Source organism: Myodes glareolus, chromosome 8, assembly GCF_982192425.1.
Source record: "Myodes glareolus chromosome 8, mMyoGla1.1, whole genome shotgun sequence".
Taxonomy (NCBI): Eukaryota; Metazoa; Chordata; class Mammalia; order Rodentia; family Cricetidae; genus Myodes; species Myodes glareolus.
The window spans coordinates 40,326,047-40,351,106 of NC_142033.1; the positions used below are offsets into that span (position 1 = coordinate 40,326,047).

Genomic DNA, 25,060 nt, shown 5'->3' on the forward strand with positions numbered 1-25,060 from the left:
CTTCCTTTCTTCTACCTTCCTCCCCTTTTCCTCCTTCCCTCCCACGTCCCTTCCTTTCTCTCTCCTCTCTTCACCTTTTCTCACCTTTCTTTCCTTACCAGTCTTCTCATATTACTTTCCCCCTAGGTTGTTTTTCTTTCTGAAAGTCTCTACTAATTAAGCAGGTGGGTAGATAGGTAGTCAGGTGGGAGGGTAGGTAGTCAGGTGAGAGGGTGGGTAGACAGGTGGGTAGATAGGTAGTCATGTGGGAGGATAGGTAGACAGGTGGGAGGGTAGGTAGACAGGTGGGAGGGTAGGTAGACAGGTGGGAGGGTAGGTAGTCAGGTGGGAGGGTAGGTAGTCAGGTGGGAGGGTAGGTAGACAGGTGGGAGGGTAGGTAGACAGGTGGGAGGGTAGGTAGTCAGGTGGGAGGGTAGGTAGACAGGTGGGAGGGTAGGTAGACAGGTGGGAGGGTAGGTAGTCAGGTGGGAGGGTAGGTAGTCAGGTGGGAGGGTAGGTAGTCAGGTGGGAGGGTAGGTAGTCAGGTGGGAGGGTAGGCAGAAATCTGTAAATGTGTTAAAGACTTAATTGTCTTGACTGAATAATTTGAGCACAGAGGCCTCCTACCATCAGTACCATCTATGTAGAAAAAAAATGCCCAAGAATATCCTAAGTTTTCCCATATTTCTAAGTGAAAATGTAGAAGCAGCAGGGTGGGTAAAAATCAATACATTGGAAACGTCTAGGCTGGTTAGGCTTTCTGGGAGCATAACATTGAAACCGAACAAGGAAGATGGAATGAGGCTCTGTCAAAAATGATTTCAGCAGAATCAGGGCTGGAGTGACGATCCCAGGACAGATAACAAGGATAAAGTGATCCAACTAGAGCTGTACTCTGAACCAGAAAAGCCAAGAAGAAGCCAGGGAAAACAGAGCAATTCCAGACCACTGCTCACCCCACAAGCATGGCTCAGGTCAGGGTCTCAAAGGTCAGCCCTGGAGAGGCAGGGACACCATAGCAACTTTTCAAGATGTCCTTTTCATGGTATTTGTGGGGACAGCCAACAACAGCCAGGGGGCTGTTTACCAACAGCATTCTCCAGCACCTCCCTCAGACATGACTGGAGAAATTCCTGCCAAAACCTACATGGGAACCAGAGAGAAGAGGCTGAGTGTAGCCACGTAAAACACACCCCAGTCATGTCGTAACCTCCAGCTCCTTGCAAATGACTGCTGGGGGAAGAAATGACTGCTTACAGACAGCAGAGCCCAGGGATCCATCCAGCTTCCAGACAGAAACCAGAGGGGAAACTCACCACCACGATCTGAAATTCAGAGCCTACGGCATCTAGGAATAAAGCATCCACAAAGGAGAGGGAACAGGGTCAAGGGCAAGTACAAGTCATTGTGGAAGATGTTCAATGTCAAAAAGGACACACCATATTAAAGTAGACGTTCTACAGATTGGAGAAGTCAGATAGAAATTAGTACATTTTACATACCCAAGAGATAGGAGGCTCTGGGCTCTGGAGGGAACCAAGCACAAGCTCGGTTGCCAAGGTAGTACCAGAAGCCATGGAGTCTGGCCTTCACTAAGCCATCTGCTTAAAGCTGGGCCTTAGGAGTTTTGGGGCCCCTGGAAACAATTATCTAGGGCTCATCATTATCTCTCCTTTGTATTGATTTTCAGAGCACTCTGGTATGCCACTCTATACACAGACACCTTAGAGCTGCCTAGGAACGAGCACAGAAACACCGTCCTTCTAGATCTACAAGACATCCCTTTCTAAAGTACTGGAAAAGGGATATGGTTTCTTGGTCTGATTAGTTGGTGGCACCCTAAGTCTGCTACACCCTGCAGAGTTTGGACAGTTGCATCCACTGGGCTAAGACCTGAGGTGGCTGTTCTAACACTGACCACCTGACATCTGGTTTAGGACCTGGATTGAGTAGAAGTGCAGTCAGTACTCAGGAATGATCAGAATTCTCTCTCTCTCTCTCTCTCTCTCTCTCTCTCTCTCTCTCTCTCTCTCGCTCTCTCTCTCTCTCGCTCTCACATACTCACATTTATCCCACTCACACTCAATGTATGTACACTCATGCATGTACACACACACACCACATACTCAATCTCACATACATACCTACATACAGACACACACACACACACACACACCTACACCTATACACACACCAACACACACACTTAACCTTCAGAGCTAAAATCTCAAAGGATTCCAAGTTAATCTCATTGACCAATCTTCCTCCTTCACCTCTTCTTTCTTCCTCCCCTTACTCTTCTCCTCTCTCTCTCTCTTCCTCTCTCTCCTCTTCCTTCTCCTCCTCCTCCTTTTACTTTCCTTTCTTCTTTTCCTACCCTTGCAGAAAACCAACGTGACAGCTATCAAGCCCATTTTACAGGCAAGCAAACCCAGACTTCAAACAACTAAGGAATCTGCCAGAATACACAGCTACGAAGCTGAAAATGCAGGATTTCCAATTAGGCCAACTTACTGTATAGAATGCCAGCTGCCAACAAAACATACCACCACCTTCTGAAAGACAGATTTTAGGAAGGTTGAGAGTTATGGGAAACACATTATACTCACTCAGCAAATACCTACTGAATATATATTACCTACCAGGTGCTGAAAATGCACCGGCTGGCTGAGCGCTGGCCCTACGTGGCCACTGGAGTTCTCACTGCTTCTCTAGCTCCTGATGTGTCTAATCATCAGACTAAGTGATCCAGTTCTATCCCATCCCTGCTATTCAAGGGAGTGCAGAAAGCAGGTATTTTCCATGTCCTCAGAGGAAACAATCCCACTCCTTTATCATTCCCAAGGACTCTTGAAGAACCATTTGGTGACATGCGAAGAGGCTGGGGGGATAGCTAGGGACATGACGGAACAGGGGAAGTGTAAACCATGAATCCAGGAGGAAGAAGAAAAAAGCATGGCGGCACTCATGTGCCTTCCTTTCCCGTCACAGCGGGAGGGCTGATGGAGAGCTGTATTCTTGCCCCTTCTTTACTGAGTAAGCTGGAAGAGCTACAGCCATCCATAACATTCAACACACCTGCAGAGAAAGAAAGCAGGTCGCAGAGTGTGGCTCACACCTCTAAGCAGACTTCTGGGGTCCCAGGCAGCTGCAGAGGCTCGCAACCTCTGGGGGTCCCCACCTACACAGTGAAGAGCGAGCCCCTTCTCCCCCACTGCTGAATCAGCCAGGCTGGAAGGATCCAGTGAGAAGGGTCAGATTCTGGAGATATCTGGTTTAGTCAGCACCTCGAAGGAAATCACAGGAGTTCAGGGAGAGACTGGAAATGAAGAGTTGGCAGAATAAAGGTGATAAAAATAGATTTTTCCAACCCTAAGGAGATGAATCATTTTGCCACGGGGATTCGCGAAGCTGTTTCAATTTGGTTTTCGATCCAGCCCCATAAATTTGATGACGGGATATTTCCTTCCCTTGATATCCAGTGCCATGAAGCGGTTAGCGTTCGGACAGCTTTGACAGGATTTTATTAGATTGCTCAGGAATAACCTCCGGTCCTTTCTCCGCCTGCTATAAATACGGATTGTGACGGACGAGGACCGGGAGGCGAGGCTGGTTCTCCAGCCTTTGAATCCAGAACCACTGTCTCCCTGCCCAGTTCTCTCTCTGATTATTTTCCTCTGCAGGGCCAGAAAAGGAGATTTCCACAATGCAAGGGGGGCAGCTGAGATAAGAGCAGAGTGTGAGAGGTCCCGGGGAAGAGGTGCCTCCTCGATATGCATTCGCATCTCTCTACGGCACCAGGTGCTGCCCGGAATGATGTGGTGTTAGCACCAGTCTTTAACACAGCAGGGCTGCTTCTCATTCACAAGATTCTTAACATCCTCCTGAGTTTGACAAATTAATATATCCGTGCCTTTAACTATATAATCATAAAGGAAAAGGCAATGTTCTGCCTAGCAGATAGAGCCTAGTTAAAGCAATTGGTGGCGAGGAGGGGATGTGAAAAGGCAAAACCCGTATCAAGGACTAAGTGACAGGAAATTGATTTGGGAATTACTTTAGCCATACTCATAAAAAGCAATGTTTCAAACTAAACGTAAAAATCAACATAGCTTCCTTCCTTCTCCCCTGACCATCTATCATATACACTTCCAATAACAGATTTTACTCACCCCAGCACGTCCTCAGACTCTCATGGAGCTCCAGCAGACCCACACAGAGAGACGGGAGCTGCAGCTCCCCTCCTGTGAGCTCCTCACAGCAGCCCAGATGCCCCTACATTCTCCTGCCCAGCAAGATCCTCACTACCACAGAGCCATGCTCAGAGCAGAGCAGGCTGCAAGAGCTGAAACGCTGACACGGGGAAGGAAAATGAAGTGATAGAAAGGAAGAGAATGAAGTGCTAGAGAGAGGCGGGATTCTACTCCCTGGAGGAAGAGAAGGAAGAGGAAAAAGTATCCCCTGAGCTCGGAGAACCAGATACAATTCTGCCAAACTACGTGGTGACAGTCTCCAGCACACAGTGGGCTTGCAATACTGTCAGCCCTTCTGGAATCAGATTGAAGGAAGGCTCAGGGCATAAGGCTGGAGTTCCAACTCTGAGACAAACCACTTGCAAGGTCCTGGGTCAGTTACCGCCTTCTGTGACTCAGTTTCCCCATTTCTAAAAGAACAGTGTTGTTAAAAAGCTAGATGGCTCCTCGTCCTGCAATCATGAAAACAAACACATGCCTAATAAATAACAAACACTGCTACAGTTTACTGGAAACACACTACATACATCCACCATCCTCTTACACACTTAAACATGTGTCAGCTTGCTCGGTCCCACAAGGCTGAGATGAGATTTATTAGCTCCGTTTTATAGGTGAGGAAACGATTCCATGCGCTCTGTGAATCCCCATGAACATAAAAGCTCATCACATCCGTTCAGTGTTTTGAATTTAAATGGTGGCATTTAATCTCTGGGCTTGAAATTGAGATGACATCCAAGAACGGAATCCAGCGCTGCTGGGTGATTCATGTGTTTACAGTCTCCGCTGGTGTAATTCTGAGATGCCAGTATTTACGGTTAGAGTCGCTCAAGCTACTGCAGAATCCATTTTCCACCTGTTGTTTTTTATTAAAACTCCATACAGGGCCATGAAATATTCCTTTGTGCAGATTCTAAAAACAGGGCCCTGAAATATGTGAGCAGAAATACTGTGTATGGATTTACTGTTTGGAATTTTCAGGTGCTGTAAAACACAGTGTTTGCAACCATCCATCACTTATAAAAGTTTATTAGATTGATAGGCCAGCAGACCCTCCGGTATCCTGGCATTTATTGATACCAATATATCATACGGTAGGCCAGCTTTTAGCGTTTATTAATAACTTCTGTGTTTCCTGGCCCTTCCCTATGTTCTTCCATCACACCCTCCTTTACCGCGATTGTTATTTACTCTACTTTTTAAGTAAAATATTCACTTTAGGAGATTTTTTTTTAATTTACAGAAAATTTGCAAAAATAAAGAGTTTCAGGACAACCGAAGCCCTGAATCTCAATGCTTGGGATCATCTGTACCAACTGGTGAACAGACGCATGCAGAGCACGGAAAACCAAACTCTGTGTTTTCCTCGTATTTCCTTCATTTTCCCCTAATGTTCTTTTCCGGCCCTTCTGCCTAGGAGAGCACATTATGTTGTCAGCATGTCCCTCAGCTTCCTCAGGACTTAACCTGGTTTCTGAAACTCGCCTTGTGGTTTGACCTTGGCAGTTGTGAAGAGCTCTGGTCGGGTACTTTCTAGAATGCTTTCTGCTTTGCTATTTTTTCCCTCATGCTGAGCCACGAGAGGAGGCCCATTAAGGTTAAGTACTATTTCTACAACATTGTATCATTCATGCTGCTTTTATTTTAAGTTTTCTGGGTTTGTTTTTCACTTTTGATGGGGACGGGGGTGGCTGTCTCGCTGGTTTCCAGACTGGGGGTGAACTCCAAGTTTCAAGCGATCCTCCACCCTGAGAAACTGGAACCATAGGTCTGGGCCACCAGGCCTCCCAGCTAGCGTGTTTTTTAAAAGCTTTATATTGGAGTCAAGCAGGAGCTTTAAGGTAAGAAAAATTGAACTTTGGAAAAACAAGTTTTTCGTGAGGCCTTTACCCAATTACCTTGTATTTACAGGGCTGGGAGAGCAAGGAGGAGAGAAATTAAAGCCCGTGTCCATTTTTAGACGACGGTGGAATCGACCTTCTAGCGGAAAACCAGTTAATTACCAGATAGGTGTCTAGCAATTCTTTTGAAATGCTTGCCAAGACAAACTTCCTACAAAAACAGTCTCAGAGGAAGACACACTGGAAGAGCAGTGTTATTTCAGCCAAGTATGGCCTACTGTTTGGACAATGCCATCGAGCGAGAAGGGAGATTTATTTATTTATTTATTTATTTATTTATTGGTCAGACTATAGAACTCAGATGAACTCAAGCCGGAAGTCTATGGTAAGGACCAGTTTCATGGAGATTTCTTTAGGTAGGCAATGACTGTGAAAACCAGGTGAGACTCAGACCAGAATATGTGTTCCTGCTCTTACATATTTTCCCTCCCAGGTCCTAATTAAAGGGTTTATTCCCAAGGGGAGAGGTAAGGAAGTGATGTAATGTCACAGGCTGCTGAACTCTGTCCAGCGAAAGATAAGGGACAACAACTGGGCTCCGTCTTCAAAGAAAGGGTTTGTTTTTTCTTCCCCCAGAGACAGGAAGGAGAAAAAAACCTAGGGGGAAGGCTAGAAAAGCTTACAGAATTTCTATATATAACTCCCACCTTTGCAAGGACACAAAATGATCGTGGAAAGAAGTTTGGAAAATAACGTACAGCGTAGCACACAAAGAGGCAATTCGACTTCAGTGAGTGAGGCTCGCCACACACAGCGTGTGTAAGAATCTAGGTGGCTGGCTTACCCACCGTCACAAGCTAGATTGTACTTGCCCATAATGCAGAATTTGACCGTATTTGACTTTAAAGAGGTCATTAAGTTACAAGAGATCTCCTCACTGGAGCCTAAACCAAGCTGGGATGGTTTCCTCATACAAAGCAGAAGTGCAGCTGGGAGGTGGTTGCACACACCTTTAATCCCAGCACTCGGGAGGCAGAGGGAGGCAGATCTCTGTGAGTTCGAGGCCAACCTGGTCTACAGAGCGAGTTCCAGGACAGGCTCCAAAGCTACATAGAAAAACTCTGTTTCAACACCCCCCCACCTTTAAAAAAAAGGTGGACATGCGGACACAGACAAGCGTGTAACAAGGCAGAAGATGGCCTCTTCCACGGTAAAGAAAAAGAAGACTCAGAAGAAATCGGGCCTCATGGTGCCTGAATCTTGGACTTGCACCTTCCTCCAGAATTGAGGGACACTTTTCTGTTGCTCAAGCTCCCCAGTGTGTGGCACTTGTTACAGTGGTCAAACAAACGGCACTCGCCTGGCACTAACAGGAAAAGTCAGGGGTAGGAGAAAGGCTGAGAGCTTGAGTCTGGTGGGGATTACCTAACAAGTTGTCAGCCAAGCGGACAAAGGACTTTCAAAGTCTCCATCTGTCTTGATTTCACATATAACTCTCACAATCTATGACTCCTCCTGAGGCTTCAAGTCCCTTTTCTCTCTCCCCCTTTCCTTGAATCCTTTCAGTGCTGGCCAAACACACCTAAAGACAAGACTACCAGTGGACGTGGGTGGAAATTCACAGTTTATGATACAGTACAAGTATTTGGTTTTACCCATACTTAAATATAAAGATTTACTACCAAATTTTTTCATTCATTAACTGAGTCCAAATTTTGTCATTTCCCCCAAGTTCCAACCCTACACGGCCTGTATGCTGCCAGACAGCTGCTCATGAGTGTCTCTTAGAGCCAGGTCCATGTGTCCAAAACAGCACTGATCTTTATTCTTGGAACCCATCTTTCATTCCCCTGCTCCCATGATCCCTGTTAATGGCACTAGCATCCTCCAAGTTGCTCAGGTCCAAAACACGGATGTCATCTTCCTAGCATTATTTATTGTGTTTCAGCGAGTCCAACACGTACATATTTTTAACATCTGAAATAAAGCTGCATCTTTCCACTGCCGGGGCCTTAGCGTTGTGTCATAATTGAACTGGCAGGTTGTTTTTATTAGCTAGACTCGTAAAAATGGTATGTCTTATAAAAATGATGGCTTATTGCATTTGGAGACAAATTCTGTCTTCTCGTGTCCGTTCCCCTGGCCTTCACTGAAGCTTAGATGTGTATCATCTCTCCTTTGGACTTCTTGTCTCCTAATCAAATGATTTTATTCCTTGTTTCTTCTCACCATTGGTTTCCCACACTGCTAGTGTTTAAATCTGAAATGTCTTCCAAAAGTTCATGTGTTAAAAGCTTGGCCCCCAGTGCAGCAGTATTAGGAGGTGGGACCCCAAGAGGTGACCCGATCATGAGTACAACAACGTATGTAACGATGAAGTCACAGATGGGAGGGCTTTAAGAGGTCAGCCTAGTGGGAGGGGAAAGGTCACTAGAGCTGCGCTATTGAAGGATGTGCTTTTTCCAGTCTCTTCTCTGCCTGTTTGCTCCTTGGCTGCCATGTGGATAGGTGTCTCCTCTGCTACACACCCCTACTTCCACAATTCCCTGCTTCCTGTCAAGCCCAAAATGACAGAGTCAGCTGATCGTGGACTGAAATCTGTACAAATGAATTAGTAAAGAACCTCCCCCACCCGGGGGGGGGGGTTCATCTAGGGTATCTTGTCCTAGAGATAAAAACTGACTGGCTAGACACACACATCTGCAGAGTTCTCTGCAGCACAGAAGTTTTTTGCTTTCAGTGGCTCTCAGTGCAAGGGAAAGGAGACCAACTCTCTATAGATGGCATTTCTGGCCTCAATGTACTCTTTCTGGTTCATTTTTTAAAACACTAACTTCTCTTAGACGCTTAGTGCTACATACTGTCTCACGGAAATACTGGCCACTCACAGTTCCTAAGCTCTTCTGGCTTGACCATTCCTAACAAGAGCAACCTTCCCACAACTCCACGGTGCTTTGTATTCATGGGAGCCCCGGTGACACCTCACCTTTCAAAGGAGGTTTTACTCTCAAGCCAGCACACCTTCCTTGTTCTTCACTGCATAGTACACTTCATTAGCACCCTACAATGTTAGACTTGTTTATTTGCCTCCTAGAAGGAGGTCCCCCAAAAGTTAAAGGGTATGACTTATATCAGAAGTAGATTCTCATTTGGAAGGCAAGACAGAACAAGCCATCTCTTTTTTTGTGCAATGTACAAAAAAAAAAAAAACAAAGAAACCAAAAATAAGGAAACAAGTTGGGTGTCATATAAGAGAGACTGTCCCAGAAAACTGTAATCTTTAAAGTCCTGTGGCCCTAGGGACATGTTTTCAGAAGAATGGGAGACTTACAGGTCAGCAGAGATGCTCCTCTGTTTACAAAGGGGAAAAGTACTGAGAAATACATTGTAAGTCGAACATGCGATTAACACATCTACCCCACCAAACACCATACCCAGGGACACAGATCATAACAGCACATGTTGTTTACACTTACGTATGTATGGCTGACTGGAAACGATGGCTCCTGCCACTATCAGGATATAAAATGTCATACTACACACGGCCAGCCCAGGAAAAGTTTAGAGTATAGATCCTACTGAGCAGGCATCACTTTTCCATCATAGAAAAGTCAAACCGTGGCGAACCAAACCAGCTGGAGAGTAGATGCCCCGGCACATGACGTCTGAAGGCTCCCAGGGATCACTCCTGCTATCACCTCCTTTGCTGGAGTGTGGGCGGCACCCAATGACATGCTTTTAATTAAATGCACAAGGCAGAGGTAATGAAATGCCACTTCAGAGATTAAGGTATAAAGGACTGTGACTTCCACCTGAAACGGTTGTGTTCTCATTCCCTACCTTCTTTTCTCCCTTCCTCTTTCTCTGTCTCTGTCTCTCTCTCCTTCCTTCCCTCTCTCCATCTCCCTCCTCCTCGTTTATGAGATTTGACTGTGTGTGTGTGTGTGTGTGTGTGTGTGTGTGTGTGTGTGTGTACACGCACATGTGTGAGCACGCATGCGTACAGAACGGAAGAAGATGCCATTTTAGGAAGTTTTGGGGTATGCTGCAAGTGGAATCATGATTTTTTAAAAAAGTCTTCAGCAAATCTTCCTAATATTTTAAAAATCAACCACTGCAGATGCCTTCTGAAAGCTCCCAGAAGTCTGCCAATTCTGGAAAATTCCATTTTAGTCACTCCAGGAAGCTCAGCTCTACCCATATTTGAAACAGTGTCTTTGGCTAGAGAAAAATACATCCCTTATGCAAAATATATATGTATATATATATATATATGTATATATCTCACTTCTGAGTGGTTTAAGGTGATTAGATGATAGGGTAGACTTTGCCTTTCTTCTTGCTCAAAGAATTCCAACAATCTGTCACATATCTGCCCCATCTTCAACTGGCAACACTTGGATACGTAACAGAAGGGTAGCTAGGAGTTAGCACACATCCCAGCTTATACTGTTTTTCAAATCTGGGTCAAATAACTCCCCCCCCCCACACACACACTATATGCCCTCATGTCTGCATCTATTTTTTCTCAAATCAGCTTCATCCTCATGTTCCCAGGTGCAAAACCAAAGGAATCCTTTAAGATAGCTTTAAGAAGACTCCATACTTGAGGCAGCATCCCCAGTATTTCATCTATTTCTAATTTCACTTCTCATATGCACATGTAAATGGATGTTAAAATAGAAACCTCCATAGCCAAAAGATCAAGTTGCAAACTTCATGGTAAGCCAGGCCCCAGCGTGCAATGGCCTTCAACATCTTCTCTGATGACCGCTAACTGGAACTTCAGGACGCAACTTGATTGTGTAATGCTGATGAGCTGGCAGACAAAAGGGACACTTAAAAAAGAATCTTTGGTAGACTAAGCCCTGAATTTGAGGTCTTTCTCTCTGGCAGCAGCGAACGGTTTCACTAACACCTAAAGAAGAATGCAAGCATCTGCAGGCAGTCACCCCGCAGCTTCAGATGTCAACATTATAGAAGGAACCCAGACCTGGATCCAGGCTCTATGTGAGTTCTTGCCAGGAAATGGTTCTCAGCTACTTTGTTTTAACACCTTTTGCCCCTTTAATTCTCTATAACCACAGTTTGGGAGGTAAAATATACCTATTCATGCCTCTGTGAATCTGCATGTGTTTGCAATTCTGGATTGGTATGTGAAAACAGACTTGACTATTTATCATCAAGTTCAGTGACTGGCCCATCTTACTGGATTGACTTTTCAACACTAAGCCATCAGAAGATGCACACACAGAGACACACACACACACTTACATAATATATATAATCACACACATACATACACATATATAAATATACTGAGTCTCCCCACCCCCTCTCTCAGCACAGGAAACCCTCCAGCCACACTTCTCAGGAGACCTGAGACTTCTTGATCAACGGTGGGTTGGTGGTCTGCCAACTCCCTGGCAATGTACACACCAACCTGGAAGTCTTAAGGCACAATTGAGGCATTCTCTGCGTCTTCCTTAGTGTCATGAACGTGACAGGAAAAGGCAGTGCAGAGTTTCCTCCATCTTGTATTCTTATTGCGGTCATTTAACATTTAACTAGAATTTGATCTCCTTGATGGTGAGCTCCATGGAAAATTACCCAACTTGATTCTAGGAACCCGAGGTCAAGATACTCCAGCTACCTTAGCTTCTGTTAAACTGCCTGCTTGTGCAGGACTTCCTAGAGCTAACTGCTTATCTCAGTTTCTGCTAAACTGCTTGCTTGCTTAAAACCTCCCCTGCAGCTGCTAAGCAAACTACCAGGATGTGGTTTTTGTTTTTGAAAACCCCTTACCCTAAACATTCAGGGATACAGTTGGGCTCCAAATACCTAAGTGTAGTCACAGCCTGGAATAAAGATTTCAATTGGCTATAAACTGTATCTGGGTCATCATCTCTGGTAAGCAACACATAAAAAATGAATATGAGGAGGAAGGAAGTATCATTTGAAAAATATACTTGCTGGGCAGTGATGGCGGACACCTTTAATCCCAGCACTTGGGAGTCAAAGGTAGGTTGATCTCTGTGAGTCTGAGGCCAGCCTGGTCTACAAAAGTGAGTTCCAGGACAGTCAGGACTGTTAAACAGAGAAACCTTGCCTTGAAAAGCCATTTTATATATACACAATACACACATGTATATATACACATATATTAATATATACATATATGTTATAAGTATATATATATTATATATTATACACACTCAAATAAGTATATACTTAACACAAAGGCAACAACCTAGAATGTATTGCTTATTTGGAGTCTCCTCCTACAAAACAGAATTCTCTTTAAATCTCTATTTTTGTGCTAAGACAAAAATTTGCAAACCTACCCAAATGGTTATAATGCTACCATAGCATCTGTATATTTAAATGACATTAATAGTGTTGACGAGCACAGGTCTGCTGCTTTGCAGCGTGTGCCTTCATTTGGACTTGTCTTACACTCTCTTCAGAACTGTGGTTTTTAATGTAAAAGTATGACAACTGATGCCACTGGCATGAGTGGTCGTAGCTAATTAACATTTTAAGCCACACTGTCGTAGCATAAATACTAAACATTTACAGGCCTTTCATTTCAAATTGTTCCCGCCATCTTATTCTCCAGAGTATACTTAAAGTCGAGGCTTATCTTTCTCATGCATTAACCTCTTTTCTCCAATATCAGGGATGCCCTCCATATTCTGTAAAGAAAGATATTAACAGACTATGCAAGCTCCAGGGTTCACACAGATGATTCTACATTAGATCTTGATAAATGAACAGGATGTTGCCAGAAAGAGAGGAAGGACTAGGAATTCATTAACCACTGGGACAGTAAATATACTCAGAAAAGCATTTTCTAAATGCTCCACTACCAAAGGGTAATCTATTTAGTATTTAACACTACATAGTAAATACTGTCAGAAGATAGTAATTCAGTAAGGAAGAGGTGACAAAGAATGAAAACAAACAGGGAAGTGTCAGCTAGAAAAGATCCAGACCATGGGGGGGGGCACAAAGAAAGGGGAAACAGAGGTCAACTATACCAGCAGGAAAGCCGTTCAAGTACCCATGCCTACAGCAAATTGCCGGACATGTAAAGAACAGTATTTGATCTAATAGGGCTGGGGAGCTGGGCCAAAGGGTCAGAGTGCTTGCTCTGTAACCGTGGGCACCTGAGTTCAAATCTCCAGCACTCATGTAAAAAGCCAAGCATGTCTATAGACATCTGTAAACCCCAGCAAGTTCCAGTTCAGTGAGGAACACTGTTTCGAAGCAGTAACATAAAGAGGAATCAAACAGGACAGCCAAAGTCCTACTCTGGCCTCCTTATGTGCACACATGGGCATGTCTACACACACACCACACAGCATATACTGCCAACATGATTATTCGCCAAGAAACCCCATCAAAATGCATGTATGTTCTTAACCATGCAATATTACTGAAACTACTCGTGGCTAGCACTGGAAATTAAGGTTTTCAACCCCCTTTCCTTTGGCTACTGTGCCCAGAGCTGCAGGCAGCTCACGAGGGCTTCCTGGAGCCTCCTTCACCTTGTTTCCCGGGACACCAATCCCCAGAGCTCCAAGGTCAGAAAGATCAGAGGCTGCCACAGGCTCAAGGCCAAGCAGAAACCCACCAGTCATAAAGATCTTAGCTTCAACATCTGGAAAAGATGGCTTTAATAGAAAAAGTTCTAAAATAATGGATATACATACATGCTAACATATGTGATACACCAATAACATTCATATATTATATGTTTTGTTGAATCATATATAAAACCACCCTTTCCAAGTGTATCTCTCTATCCCCCTCCCTATTTATTAGCTTACTTGGCTACATGGTTCTGACAAACAAATTAGATGGAATTTTAATGACTAATCTCCAACTCTCTACCAACCAATACAGGAATGAAAATGTGTCCACAGAAATAGCAATTCTTCACAAAAGAACCCAGTTTCTTCAACTCGCTCATATCATGCCTTCCCACCAGGACCCCCACAGCCTTCAAGCACAAAAGCTTCTTGTCACATCTAATTTTAACCAGTCATCATGATATAACTAAGAAACTTTAAAACAATCAGCAGGGCCTATGCAGGAGCCAGCCTAAATTCTTGACATTTTTCTCATTGTTTTCCTGCAAAACACAGGCAGAGAAGGCGATAATCAATGAAACAGTCAGCGAATCGTTACCAGACCACACGTGTGTGTGTGTGTGTGTGTGTGTGTGTGTGTGTGTGTGTGTGTTGGAGCTCCTTCAGGCATTAAGATTTAGTTATCTTCCCGTTCTACATTTTTCCTTTTTCCTACAAAAAGGTAGGATCAGTTAAGTGACTACTATTGATTGCCAAGAATTATAAAACACATAAAATATATGAACACTAGATCCTGCCTGATGTGACGTGAACATGTGAATTCTACAGATCTCATGAGTGGGCTTGGAAGGGCTGGGATCATTCTTGCATGGTTCTCCAGGTAACAAACACTGGATAACCTTGGCATGCGTCGTCTTCGGGAGTGTTGGTTGACAACTAGCCAGTGCTGGGTTAACACTGGAAGAGGCACCTTGTTATGAAAGTGCTATTCCCTCTTGAGAGGCCTCCGTTTCCCTCTCCCCTATCAAAGGGAGCCCGCAGTGAAGCACCGAGAAGAGGAAATGTAATTAAAATCACATTCCCTTCCTGGGCTCAACTGAATTATCAGTCTCTTGCGCCAGAACAAATTTACCTCTTTAAGACTGGAGGACTCTGTCACTCTCGAGAAAAAATACAAACAATGACTGAGATGCCATCTGGACATGGCTGGAATTTTTCATGCTCAAGGAACCTGAGTGGAGTGAAGTCAACGTGTTCTCACTGACGCGGAATACACACTGCGGGAAAGCGCTGTGATAAACGGCACTGCCGTGACCCTCAGGTTAGAGCAAAGGAATATTGGAAAATAAATCTCAATTGTGGATACTCACCAATCCTGCAATGGGGGTAGGCAATCTATTGATCTTTTTAACAAGTCCTGGCTTTATAGCATTCAGCAACCTGTCGTGAAAAAGGCAGAATGTCAAGTGAGACGTCAAGCAAGATGGATCACACAAATCACCTGCATCCCGGGCTGTGGCTAAATTGCTGACTAGGAAAACCTGGGAATTTAAAGCAAGCTGTAAATCTCAATCATCCGTCAGCCGCCCCGGGTAAGGAAAGAGCGCTGCCAACATGGAGTTTGTTGACAGCAGGTGGAGTCAGAGTGGAAAGTTAGGAGAGGAGAAAGGAAAGACACAGAGAGTGCTTCATGGGAACAAAGACGTGAGGGAGGCTGAGGCTAGGAGAACTGTCTGGAATCAGAGCCATGTGCCGCAACCCAGGGTAAGGCAAGCTGCCAGTTCTCCTGGCTCAGGCAAGGAACGTCTCTGGGGATGGACTAGGTTCAGAGACCAACACAGATCTTTGCAGACGATCTGCCAAGACAAATTTTGTCTCCAGACCCTATTTGTACTTTGAGGAGAGCGGCTTGCTAGATGTGGTGGAGCTTCATTTAAAAATGGAAGAGTGGATTTTCCGAGACGGTAACCAATCCCATCCTGAAGATCCGAAACAAGGCTGACCACCATTCCCTAGGTACTGAGAAAGAATCACTTAAGCAAAAGATTTTTCAGGGAGAGCTTGCACACATGTGAAAATGGAAGGACAAGCAAGGGGGTGCCAGAGTAACTGAGCTGTGGTCTGCAGGACACATAACCCACGTGAAGAAGAGAAGAATGGCAAGCAAGCTGTAAACTGAGGGTACGGCTAGCGTCAGGGAGAAGGTAGAGTGGAGCATTTGCTCCACCCTAGGAGGGTACTCATTAAGGACTACCTAGCAGGCAGTAAGGGATTGTAGAACGGAAGTACTTACTTAAGACTTAGACAGTTAAGAGGATTTACCTCAGAATACTATGTAAAGAGAAGTTCAAAGTTTACTAAAACTCAAGGGTCAACAAACCGCAAAGCTACGGGCCGAGGGTATCCAGCACCTGCTTTGCAAATGAAGTTTTTCCTGGCACACAGCTGCAGCCAAGCCCGCTTGTGAAGATTAGTCCACAGCTCCTCTTGTCTATAGCCTCAGTGTTCAGTGAGCAGTGAGTGAACACGTGACCTACAAAGTGGGTGATGTCCCCTCTGTGGCCCTTTACAGGAAAGGTTCGCTGCCTTCTGCTCTACTTCCTGCAATCTAAGACCCCAGTAAAGGCTCCAGGCCCCACTGAGAGATTCCACAGGTCACTAACAGATTCTCAGACACTCCACATGGATGGAGACAGCCCATAGCAGGGGGATAGGACGCTCTGCTTCTGGACCAAAGCTCAGCACCAGCTCTCCGGGTATGTCATTACAACTCACACTCACTGCTCCAGCACGGAATGGTCAGAGCAGGCATGGGACACTTAGTTCACTGAGGCCAAGGTGGCTGGCTACTCTTTTTTATTAACCAGGTCAGTTTAGCCATGCCTTTAACCTTTTTGAAAAAGTACTTCTATAAAACCTATACTTGAGTTGTTGGCATTTTGAGTTGGAGATAACTTCCCATTTTACTGCATAGAAAGCTGAGGTCTGATATGGCTGAGTCACTTCACCAGAGATGCTCAGAGGTCCCGCTAGGCCCAGTACCCACGTGACCTAGGTCAGTATGTTCTCTTCGATGGTACTAAAATTCCCTATCCTTTGGCTTAAAATACACAGATAGAAGATTTCCAAAGGAAAAAAAGGACAGAATTTTTAAAATTAATTTGTTTTAATTAATTTTCATACAATATGTTTTGATCTTATCTTTCTGCTCCCTCATCTCCTAGAACCTTCCCAGTTCCCTACCCATTGAACATCATGTTCTTTTTTTTCTCTCTCTCTCAAAAAATCAAAAACCTGCACAGAAACACAAAAACAAAAGATTAAAACAAACAAGCAAAATACCAAAAAGTCCATAAAAGGGGAGGGTGTATGCGTGTTGGCCAATTACTCCTGGGTGTGGGGACTTCTCTGGACTGTGGTTGATGTAACTAGTAACACTCCATTGGAGAAAACTGATTTTCTCCTAGCCAGCAGGTATCAACTGCAAACAGCTTCTTAGTTGGGGGTGGGACTCCAAGACCACCTTCTCTTGCTAGTGCTGGGATCCTCTCTGACTTGAACCTATGAAGGTCCTGTGCATTGGTCCTGTTGTGTCTGGAAGAGGTTGTTTCCTTGGTGACATTCATTACCCTGGCCCTTACAGTTTTTCCTTCTTCTCTTCTCCATAGACCCCTAAGCCTTGAAGGAAGGGGTTTGATGAAGACGTCCCACTTAGGTTGAGCAATCCCATGTCTCTCACTCTCTGTACAACTGAATGGATAGAATTTTTACATGTATTCTTTTTCCTGGTAGCTCCTCATTGTATAGCTTAAAATAAAACTTTTTTATTTTAAAAATAAAATGTACAGTCTTGACAATTCAAAGGAAAACAAAGGGATATATATAGCAAGGTGTAGATCACTTGCTGTTCCTATGCTCCCATGGGGCCACAGTCTAGTCCCTGAAAACAATGTGAAGATTTGCCAATGAAAAAACTTAAGTATACATAATTTTGGGTTTTGGTTTTGGTTTTTTGTTGTTGTTGGTTTTTCTTGACACACAGTTTCTCTGTATAACAGCCCTGGCTGTCCTGGAATTAGCTCTTGTAGATCAGGCTGGCCTTGAACTCACAGAGATCGCCTATCTCTGCCTCCTGAGCATTAAATTAAAGGTGTGCACCACCACCACCAGACAAGTACACATAACTTTTAAAAGGACAAGTATACCATACTATACCGTACCGTATCGTACTGTACCACACCACACCACACCACACCACACCACACCACACCACACCACACCATAATACACTGTCCTGTTCCTTGTCCTAGCAAAGCAGCTGTCCCTCTACCCACATGGGATTATTTCCAGGTTCCCTTTTAGTAGCAAATCTCCAGGTTCTCTAGTCCTTTCTATAAAATGGTGTCCTTGCTGCATTCTGTGAACACAGAGGAGTAAAGGTCTGTCCTGGAGGCTAGACAATCTCCCTTGGAGAGCATGTCTTACCAATGCATATGGAAGCTATGTCCTGTCTAATAACCACAGAGGATGCTGGAGAACTGATGGGGAAGCATTCAGGCAATGAGGATTGCCTGAATCCAACACCTAGCTGAGTCCTTTTCTGGTGGCGGTCCAGACGCGACTGTTAGCCTGTCTTATCACCTGTAATGCAGGTTCAAGAGCGGCTTTAAAGAGATGAGGTTTGGAGAAACTAGCAGAGTAGAGATAAAACCTAACTCTCCTCCATAGTGTATTGGCTAAAAATTCTTTTCAAAGGGCATCATTTGTCTTCTGCATCTAAGGAACTCATTGATATTTGTAGTAATGATGGCTCTACTCACCCATCTTTTATAAACTCATCATTACATTCATCCTTCATAGACTGTTCTGATGACAGACACTTCCCTATCCCATGAAGATGTCAAAAAGGCAAAGAAACAAAGCAAACCATGACACGGTACTTTACTGAAAAGAGTGGCGGAAAACTACAACCTCTCTCAAAACGTTTCACTGAAAGCCAAGAAAACAGAAGGACATACTGCTCTCTCACACACTCAGGGCATTTTCAGGCCTGCGCAGCTGTGTTTTCCCATGTAAACAGTCTCTTGGTTCCGTCCAGAATTTACAGTATACAACAACAAAAGTCACAGCAATTCACATTGCCAAGCACCTGGACTTTATCTTATATTTTGCTTTAAACTGAAAAAGTTTCTGTTTACTAAGAAACAATGAGACATGCCACAACAACTATGAGGAAGATTATTCATCTATAATTTTAGTTAAGCCACAATTGCTCCCCATCCATGTAAATTTATGAATGACAGATTGTTCAATGATGAGTGTGGCGATATTTTATATTTATATCCCTTCTGAGGTGCATTATTACCCAAAGCCTTGTTCCAAGAAAGAGGTTACATGTATGTTCCACCACGTCTGTAAAATGAAAAACTAAATACCAATCAGACATCCCAAGAGACACAGCTGGTAATATGACCAGGTCAACCTTTACCTTTAGGCATGGTTATTTATGCTACAGGTTGCTGTTTTAGAAGGATCAGCTTCAGGCTGGAGAGATGGCTTGGTGGTTAAGGGCACCGACTGCTCCTCCAGAGGACAGGAGCCTCAGTTCCCAGCATCCACATGGTAGCTCATGACTATCTGTAACTCCAGTTCCAGAGGATCCAACACTCTCACACAGACATATATACAGGCAAAATGCCAGTGTACATAAATCAATTAAAAAAGAATGCTTTCCAAGAGAGCTATGGAAGAAGGGAAGGGAAGGGGAGAGGAGGAGCAGGGAGGAGAGGAGAAGGGACAGAAAGGGAGAAGAAAGAAGAGAGGAGGGGAGAGAAGAGAGGAGGAGGAGGAAGAGGAAGAGGAGGAGGAGGAGGAGGAGGAGGAGGAGGAGGAGGAGGAGGAGGAGGAGGAGAGAGAGAGAGAGAGAGAGAGAGAAAGCAGCTTCAAAGAACAACAAATAACAGTGTTAAAATATATCATGGGGTAAAGGCCAGCCACAGTGGCACATGCCTTAAATCACACACACACACACACACACACACACACACACACAGTGGTAACATCTGTAAGAATGAACAGAACTAGAATCAACTATCTGTTAAGGGGATGGTACATGGAAGACACATCATGTTCTTACTCAGTCTACAGATGGACTACGACATCATGAGCAGTAATTCCAGACAAGGCAAAACGTCTTTTCTCCAGGAATACTGTACTATTGTCCTGCCTGTGGGGTATCCTTTCCAAAGCCTTTAGCTAGACGGTCTTGGAGGTAGTTTACTCTGTCAGAAAACAAATCACCTTTGTACTCATCGAAAGATGTTTCTGGACTGCGCATGGTAGTGCCACCTGCAATCTCAGGACCAGGAAGGCTAAAGCAGGATATGCTGGTGATGAGTGCCAGGCTAGCCTGGTCTATAAACTGAAACCTTGTTTCAAAACCTTTTCTTTCTTTCTTGGAAATTGGTATAATTTTACGCATCAAAAAAAAAATGAAAGCATGGTATCATCTCATATCTTCCAGGCTAAATATTTCCATATTATAAGACCAGTAACACAAAAAAATGATGGAGATAAAAGGACCAACTAGAAGGAGCTATTGCCAAATGCTTATTGTATTTGTGGCGGGTGGTATTCTAGGCATACAAGTGGACAAGAAAGGCTTTATTCCTTGCTATAGATGAGAGAGTGGGGCAGCGTGGGGAGGAGAAGACAAGCAAACAAATAGAAACGAAAATCTTGAGATAATCATAAACATTAGACCAGCCTGGTGACCAGTCATGTGACTGATACTTCAACTGATGGTCAGAAGGCTAAACTCTTGGGAGGTAACACTGAAGAACAAACAATTGAATACCACGAAGTTACTGAGAGAGATGCAGCCAACAGCTCCAAACAGACGGAGAGGCTAACAGAGAGGCCTGGGTGGAAGAGTAGGGTTGGTGAATTCGGGGATCCTCAGACGTTCAATACGGTAGAACATGATAAGCAGGGGGAAGCGATTCGGTACCCGAAGACCCGAGCGTAAGATGTCCACGTGAGGTGTCAAGATTTTTTTTTCTCTAAATTCAACAGGAAGCACTTTAAAATAGATACTGAAGTAACTTACTTTATATTTGTAAAACACCATTCGTGAATAAGTGTAAAGATAACTTTACAACTATATATATATATATAATATATATATTTTACATATATAATATATATGTAAAATATATATTATATATAGTGATGTGTATTGTGGGAATCAAAAAATAATAAATCATACAGATAATTTATGGCACTTAGCGTGAAGATCAGGGAGTGGCAATGACCTTGGGAGTCAGAAGTCTTAAGTTCTAGCAGGCAGATCCCATACTTACCAACTGTAAGTAACTGGGAAGGTACTCAGCAAGGGTTAGTTTCCCCCTTAATAAAACAGGGGTAAAAAAGCCCTCGCCTCCATGGGATTGCGCTGAGCTTCCAGCTAATGCTCACCATGAGGCTGTGACAAATGCAAATTGCCTGCTTCTTTATTTAGTAGCTGAGAATGTCCCACTGTAGCAGGTGAGTCCAAGTTGTTTAATTTCCATTTCCCATTAGCCAGCAGCCAAAGCCTAAAATGACATTTACTTAGTTTCTCTCATCAGCCACCTTTGGATAAAGATCTCAGAGAAACAAGTCATACTGACCGAAAACTACTCGCTGCCTGGCAGTGTGTGACTGGTAAAAAAAACAAAACCATAAATAAGAAAACTACTATCTTAGACAAATTTCAGTAGTGAAAATAATTAACATCACTGAAGGTAAGTAAAAAGAAAGGTACCTCTTCAGACACAACTTAAACCGTGCACCCTACGCTCACATTCTAAACTCAGCACACTGTGCTGGATAGTTTTATGTCAGCCTGACACAAGCTAAAGCACTCTGAAAGGAGGGAGCCTCTATTGAGAGAAATGCCGCCATGGGATCAGACTATAAGCAAGTTTGCAGGGCATTTTCTTAACTAGAGACTAATAAAGGTGAACCCAACCCATTGTGGGCAATGCCATCCCTGGGCTGGTGGTCCTGTATGCTATCAAAAAGCAGGCTGAGCAAGGCAAGAGGAGCAAGCCAATACGCAGCAGCAGCACCCCTCCATGGCCTCTGCATCAGCTACTACCTCCAGGTACCTGCCCTGATTGCCTTTGATGATGAACTGTGATATGTAAATAAAGTGAAATAAACCTTTTCCTCCCCAAATTTCTTTTGGTCGTGGTATTTCATCACAGCAATAGAAACCCAAAAGAAGACATACATTGTGACCCATAGCTCAGAAAGACCATTCCACTGCTTCTTCACGGACTCAACAAGTGTCTGTGGATCACACATGATGTTGGCTCTGAAGCTAGGAGTGGAACCCAAAGGAAACCAGGGAAGACCAGGTCTCTATGTCGAAGTGCATGCTCACTAATGGACTTAAGAGCCACAGAAATTAAAGGACTGTGCATGTGTATGGTTCGCTGTCATACCACCTATGCACGGCCACCACGTGTTAAAAACACATGCAGCATGTAATCCAGTAAACACAACTCTTAAAGAGTAACACACTATTGAATTCCTTAAAAAAAAAAAAAGTATTGAGCCAGGAATGATACCAATGTTCCGACTCAACCACAGACTGCATTCAACAGCATTCTGGCTCTCCATAAGCAGTATGTGGTGGCCTCTCAGACATTTAAGTGTTGTTTTGTATTTATAAATAAATATTTATATCTACAACAATAACAACAAAAACCAAATGAACCAAAACCCATCTCTAATCTTTGGACTTGAAGGAAGAACTTCTGTTGTTTCTCAGAGGTTATACAAGAGCTCTGGAAAGGGGGTACAGAACCATGTAATTGCAAAGATTCTGTCCAGACGTGGTAAACTAGCCCACCAGACAGACTGCTACTGGACTATAGCAGGAATGTGGACAGTCAGGTGTAAAGAAGGAAGCATTTCTTCCTGAACTTACTCTACACATCATTCGCTTCAGAGATCCGGGCTCCGTAATTATTCTAGAGTTTAGGAGAGAGCAGCTATGGACCTCAAACACCGGGATGGGAAGTACATGCTTCATCTCACGGGAAATCGCTTTGTCCTTTACCACAATACATTACATCACCGTCTCATTAGCTTGGTTTGCACAGCTGCAACTGGGAACAGCGATGACAAAATGACCCATTTTTGTGTCCCTTTTCATTTGGCTCAAGAGTGTTCCTCTACATGGTTTCCTTGATGGTTTTCTGGATTTGACTGTGAGCCCTGAATGAAGGTACGGGTGTTTTCATTTAATCAAACATGGCATCTGGTTTCAAACCTAAGCACGTGATCAATGCAGTCTTGACCATAAACCCGTTACAGGTGTCATTGAAAGTTTTCTTCTTAGAGTTGTCTTGGCAGAACCAGGAACACTAACAAACTCTTAAGATTGGGTGTGGGGGGGGATTACTAAAAGAAAAGGGAAAGCAAAACCTGAACCAAGGAGGACTCCATGCGAGTACAATACTGCTGGAATACAAATTGTCACCGCTACCATCTACCAAATGTTTAGAGGTTGCTGTCTTTTGTCCAGAATGGGTAACCGGTAGGCCACACTTACACCACGGGCCTGGAGCACACCAAGAATATCACAGAAGCTTCCAACAAAGGACTCTGTTGACTTGAAACCAGGAGGCTGATCCTGAGCCCATGAAGCTGAGCTGACCAACACTGTTATTCTGACAGAACTCCTGTGTCACAGTCTGCCCACCGACCCTCCGCTTGTCTTCCTTCTTTCCCAGACAGACTAAACCACATTCTCCTGCCTCCTTTCCCATCTACTGTAGAAATGTAACAGACTTTTGGCCAACGGAGTTTGGGTAGAAGTAATATGGCCCACCTGAACCTAGTCCTAAAACACTTACAAGCAATTCTTCGTTCTCACTCCACACTCCCCACGAGTTCTGGCTGACTTCACCTCTAGCCTTCCCTAATGCCAAACTCAAACTGCACAAATGTCATCTTAGACCACTGTGATGTATTGTTTACTAGTTATATGCCAACCCCACATTGAATCTCACTGAGAGGACCTCATCTGGTGAAAAGAAAACCTATATGGTGAATCCTACCTAAGGGACCTTTGTCCTCAAACATGAAACCAAGCACCTGGTCACATACTTCCCCGAATCTTTATGTCACATGATCTACAATCACTGAGAGGAGCGGAAAGCATCTATCTGCAGCTCTGAGGGTCCTCAGATTCATTTTCAAGCTCTGTTGTCAAGCATTCTTGTTGCCTGGAAATTATGAACTCGGGGATTAGAAGGGACCAAATAAAATGACCTAGACAAGGAAAGTCACTCATCAAGGTCAAGGCACATGCCTGAGGTCAGAGCTCCCTTCCATTAACAATTCGGGATCACAAATTCTACTTCTTAGAAGTAGAATTACTTCTTAGACCCAGACAGGATCCTTTCCTATTATCCTCCATTTAAAAAAATATTTTATTAATTCTTTGAGAATTTCTGGCAAGTATCGTGATCGTATTAATACAACCCCAACTCCACATCCTAACTCTTCTCAGGTCTACCCCCCACCTTCCTGCCCCTCCCACCTTTATGTTTTCCTTTAATTTTTTTAAAATAACCCACCCACTCCAATTTATTCTGCCCACATATTCATAGGTATAGGACCATCCCCAGGAGCATAGTTAACCTACTAGGGGCCACACCCTTAAGGTCAACTGACAGCTGAAGCCATGAGCTGCCAACAGCTGCTTGGATAGGGTGGAGTCTCATGAGCCCCTCCCCACTTCATACCAGAATGTTGGTTGGCCTGGTTTTACATAGGCAGCTACAACTGCTGTGAGCTCATGAGTGACAGTCCTGTCGTATGCACACATTCTTTTACTCCAGTCTGCCCTGACTTCTGGCTCTTAACTCTTTCTGCTCTCTCTTCCATGAAGGCCTTGGGTGAAGAGACGGTGATTGAGATGTCACGTTTGCATCACTCCACATACATTTTTTTTTGCACCCCAACAAGTAATCTCCAGCCCCTACACTAACAAGTCCCTGATGCCCGCACGTCTAAAACCCCAGCTTTAGATCAGATCATCCCCTCTTCCAGATGACGTCCAGGTTGTCTAGTGTCACAGGATACCTACCCTCTGAGCTACATTTTTGTCAACTTGCCAAAAACTTGAGTCACCTAAGAAGAAACCTCAATGGAGGAGCAGCCTCCACCAGATGGGTCTGTCCACATGTCAGTGGGGCACTTTCTTGATTAATGATTAATAACCAAGGGGGAAGACACAGATCACTGTGGGCAGTACCATCCCCGTGAGCAAGTGAGTTGTATAAAAATGCAAGCTCAACATGTCACAGCGAGTAAGCCAGTCAGCAGTGTTCCT

At 44.1% G+C, this 25,060-nt stretch overlaps 1 protein-coding gene and 1 pseudogene across 15 annotated transcripts in view; one reads left to right on the forward strand and one right to left on the reverse strand.

Moving 5' to 3' along the window:
- LOC125387390 (elongation factor 1-gamma pseudogene) overlaps positions 1–2,726 on the forward strand; it is a 51,071-nt pseudogene extending 48,345 nt beyond the window's left edge.
- LOC125387582 (LIM and calponin homology domains-containing protein 1) overlaps positions 1–25,060 on the reverse strand; it is a 317,590-nt gene that overhangs the window by 151,803 nt on the left and 140,727 nt on the right. For 13 of the 15 annotated variants that reach the window (XM_085691819.2, XM_085691811.2, XM_085691810.2 and 10 more), the window contains exon 3: positions 15,039–15,108. In XM_085691819.2, coding sequence (XP_085547945.2) covers positions 15,039–15,108 — 70 coding nt within the window. Of the gene's footprint in view, positions 1–3,097; positions 3,299–4,151; positions 4,355–15,038; positions 15,109–25,060 lie in introns of those variants that run through there. The other 2 variants (XM_087908991.1, XM_087908990.1) reach the window with 2 other exon arrangements.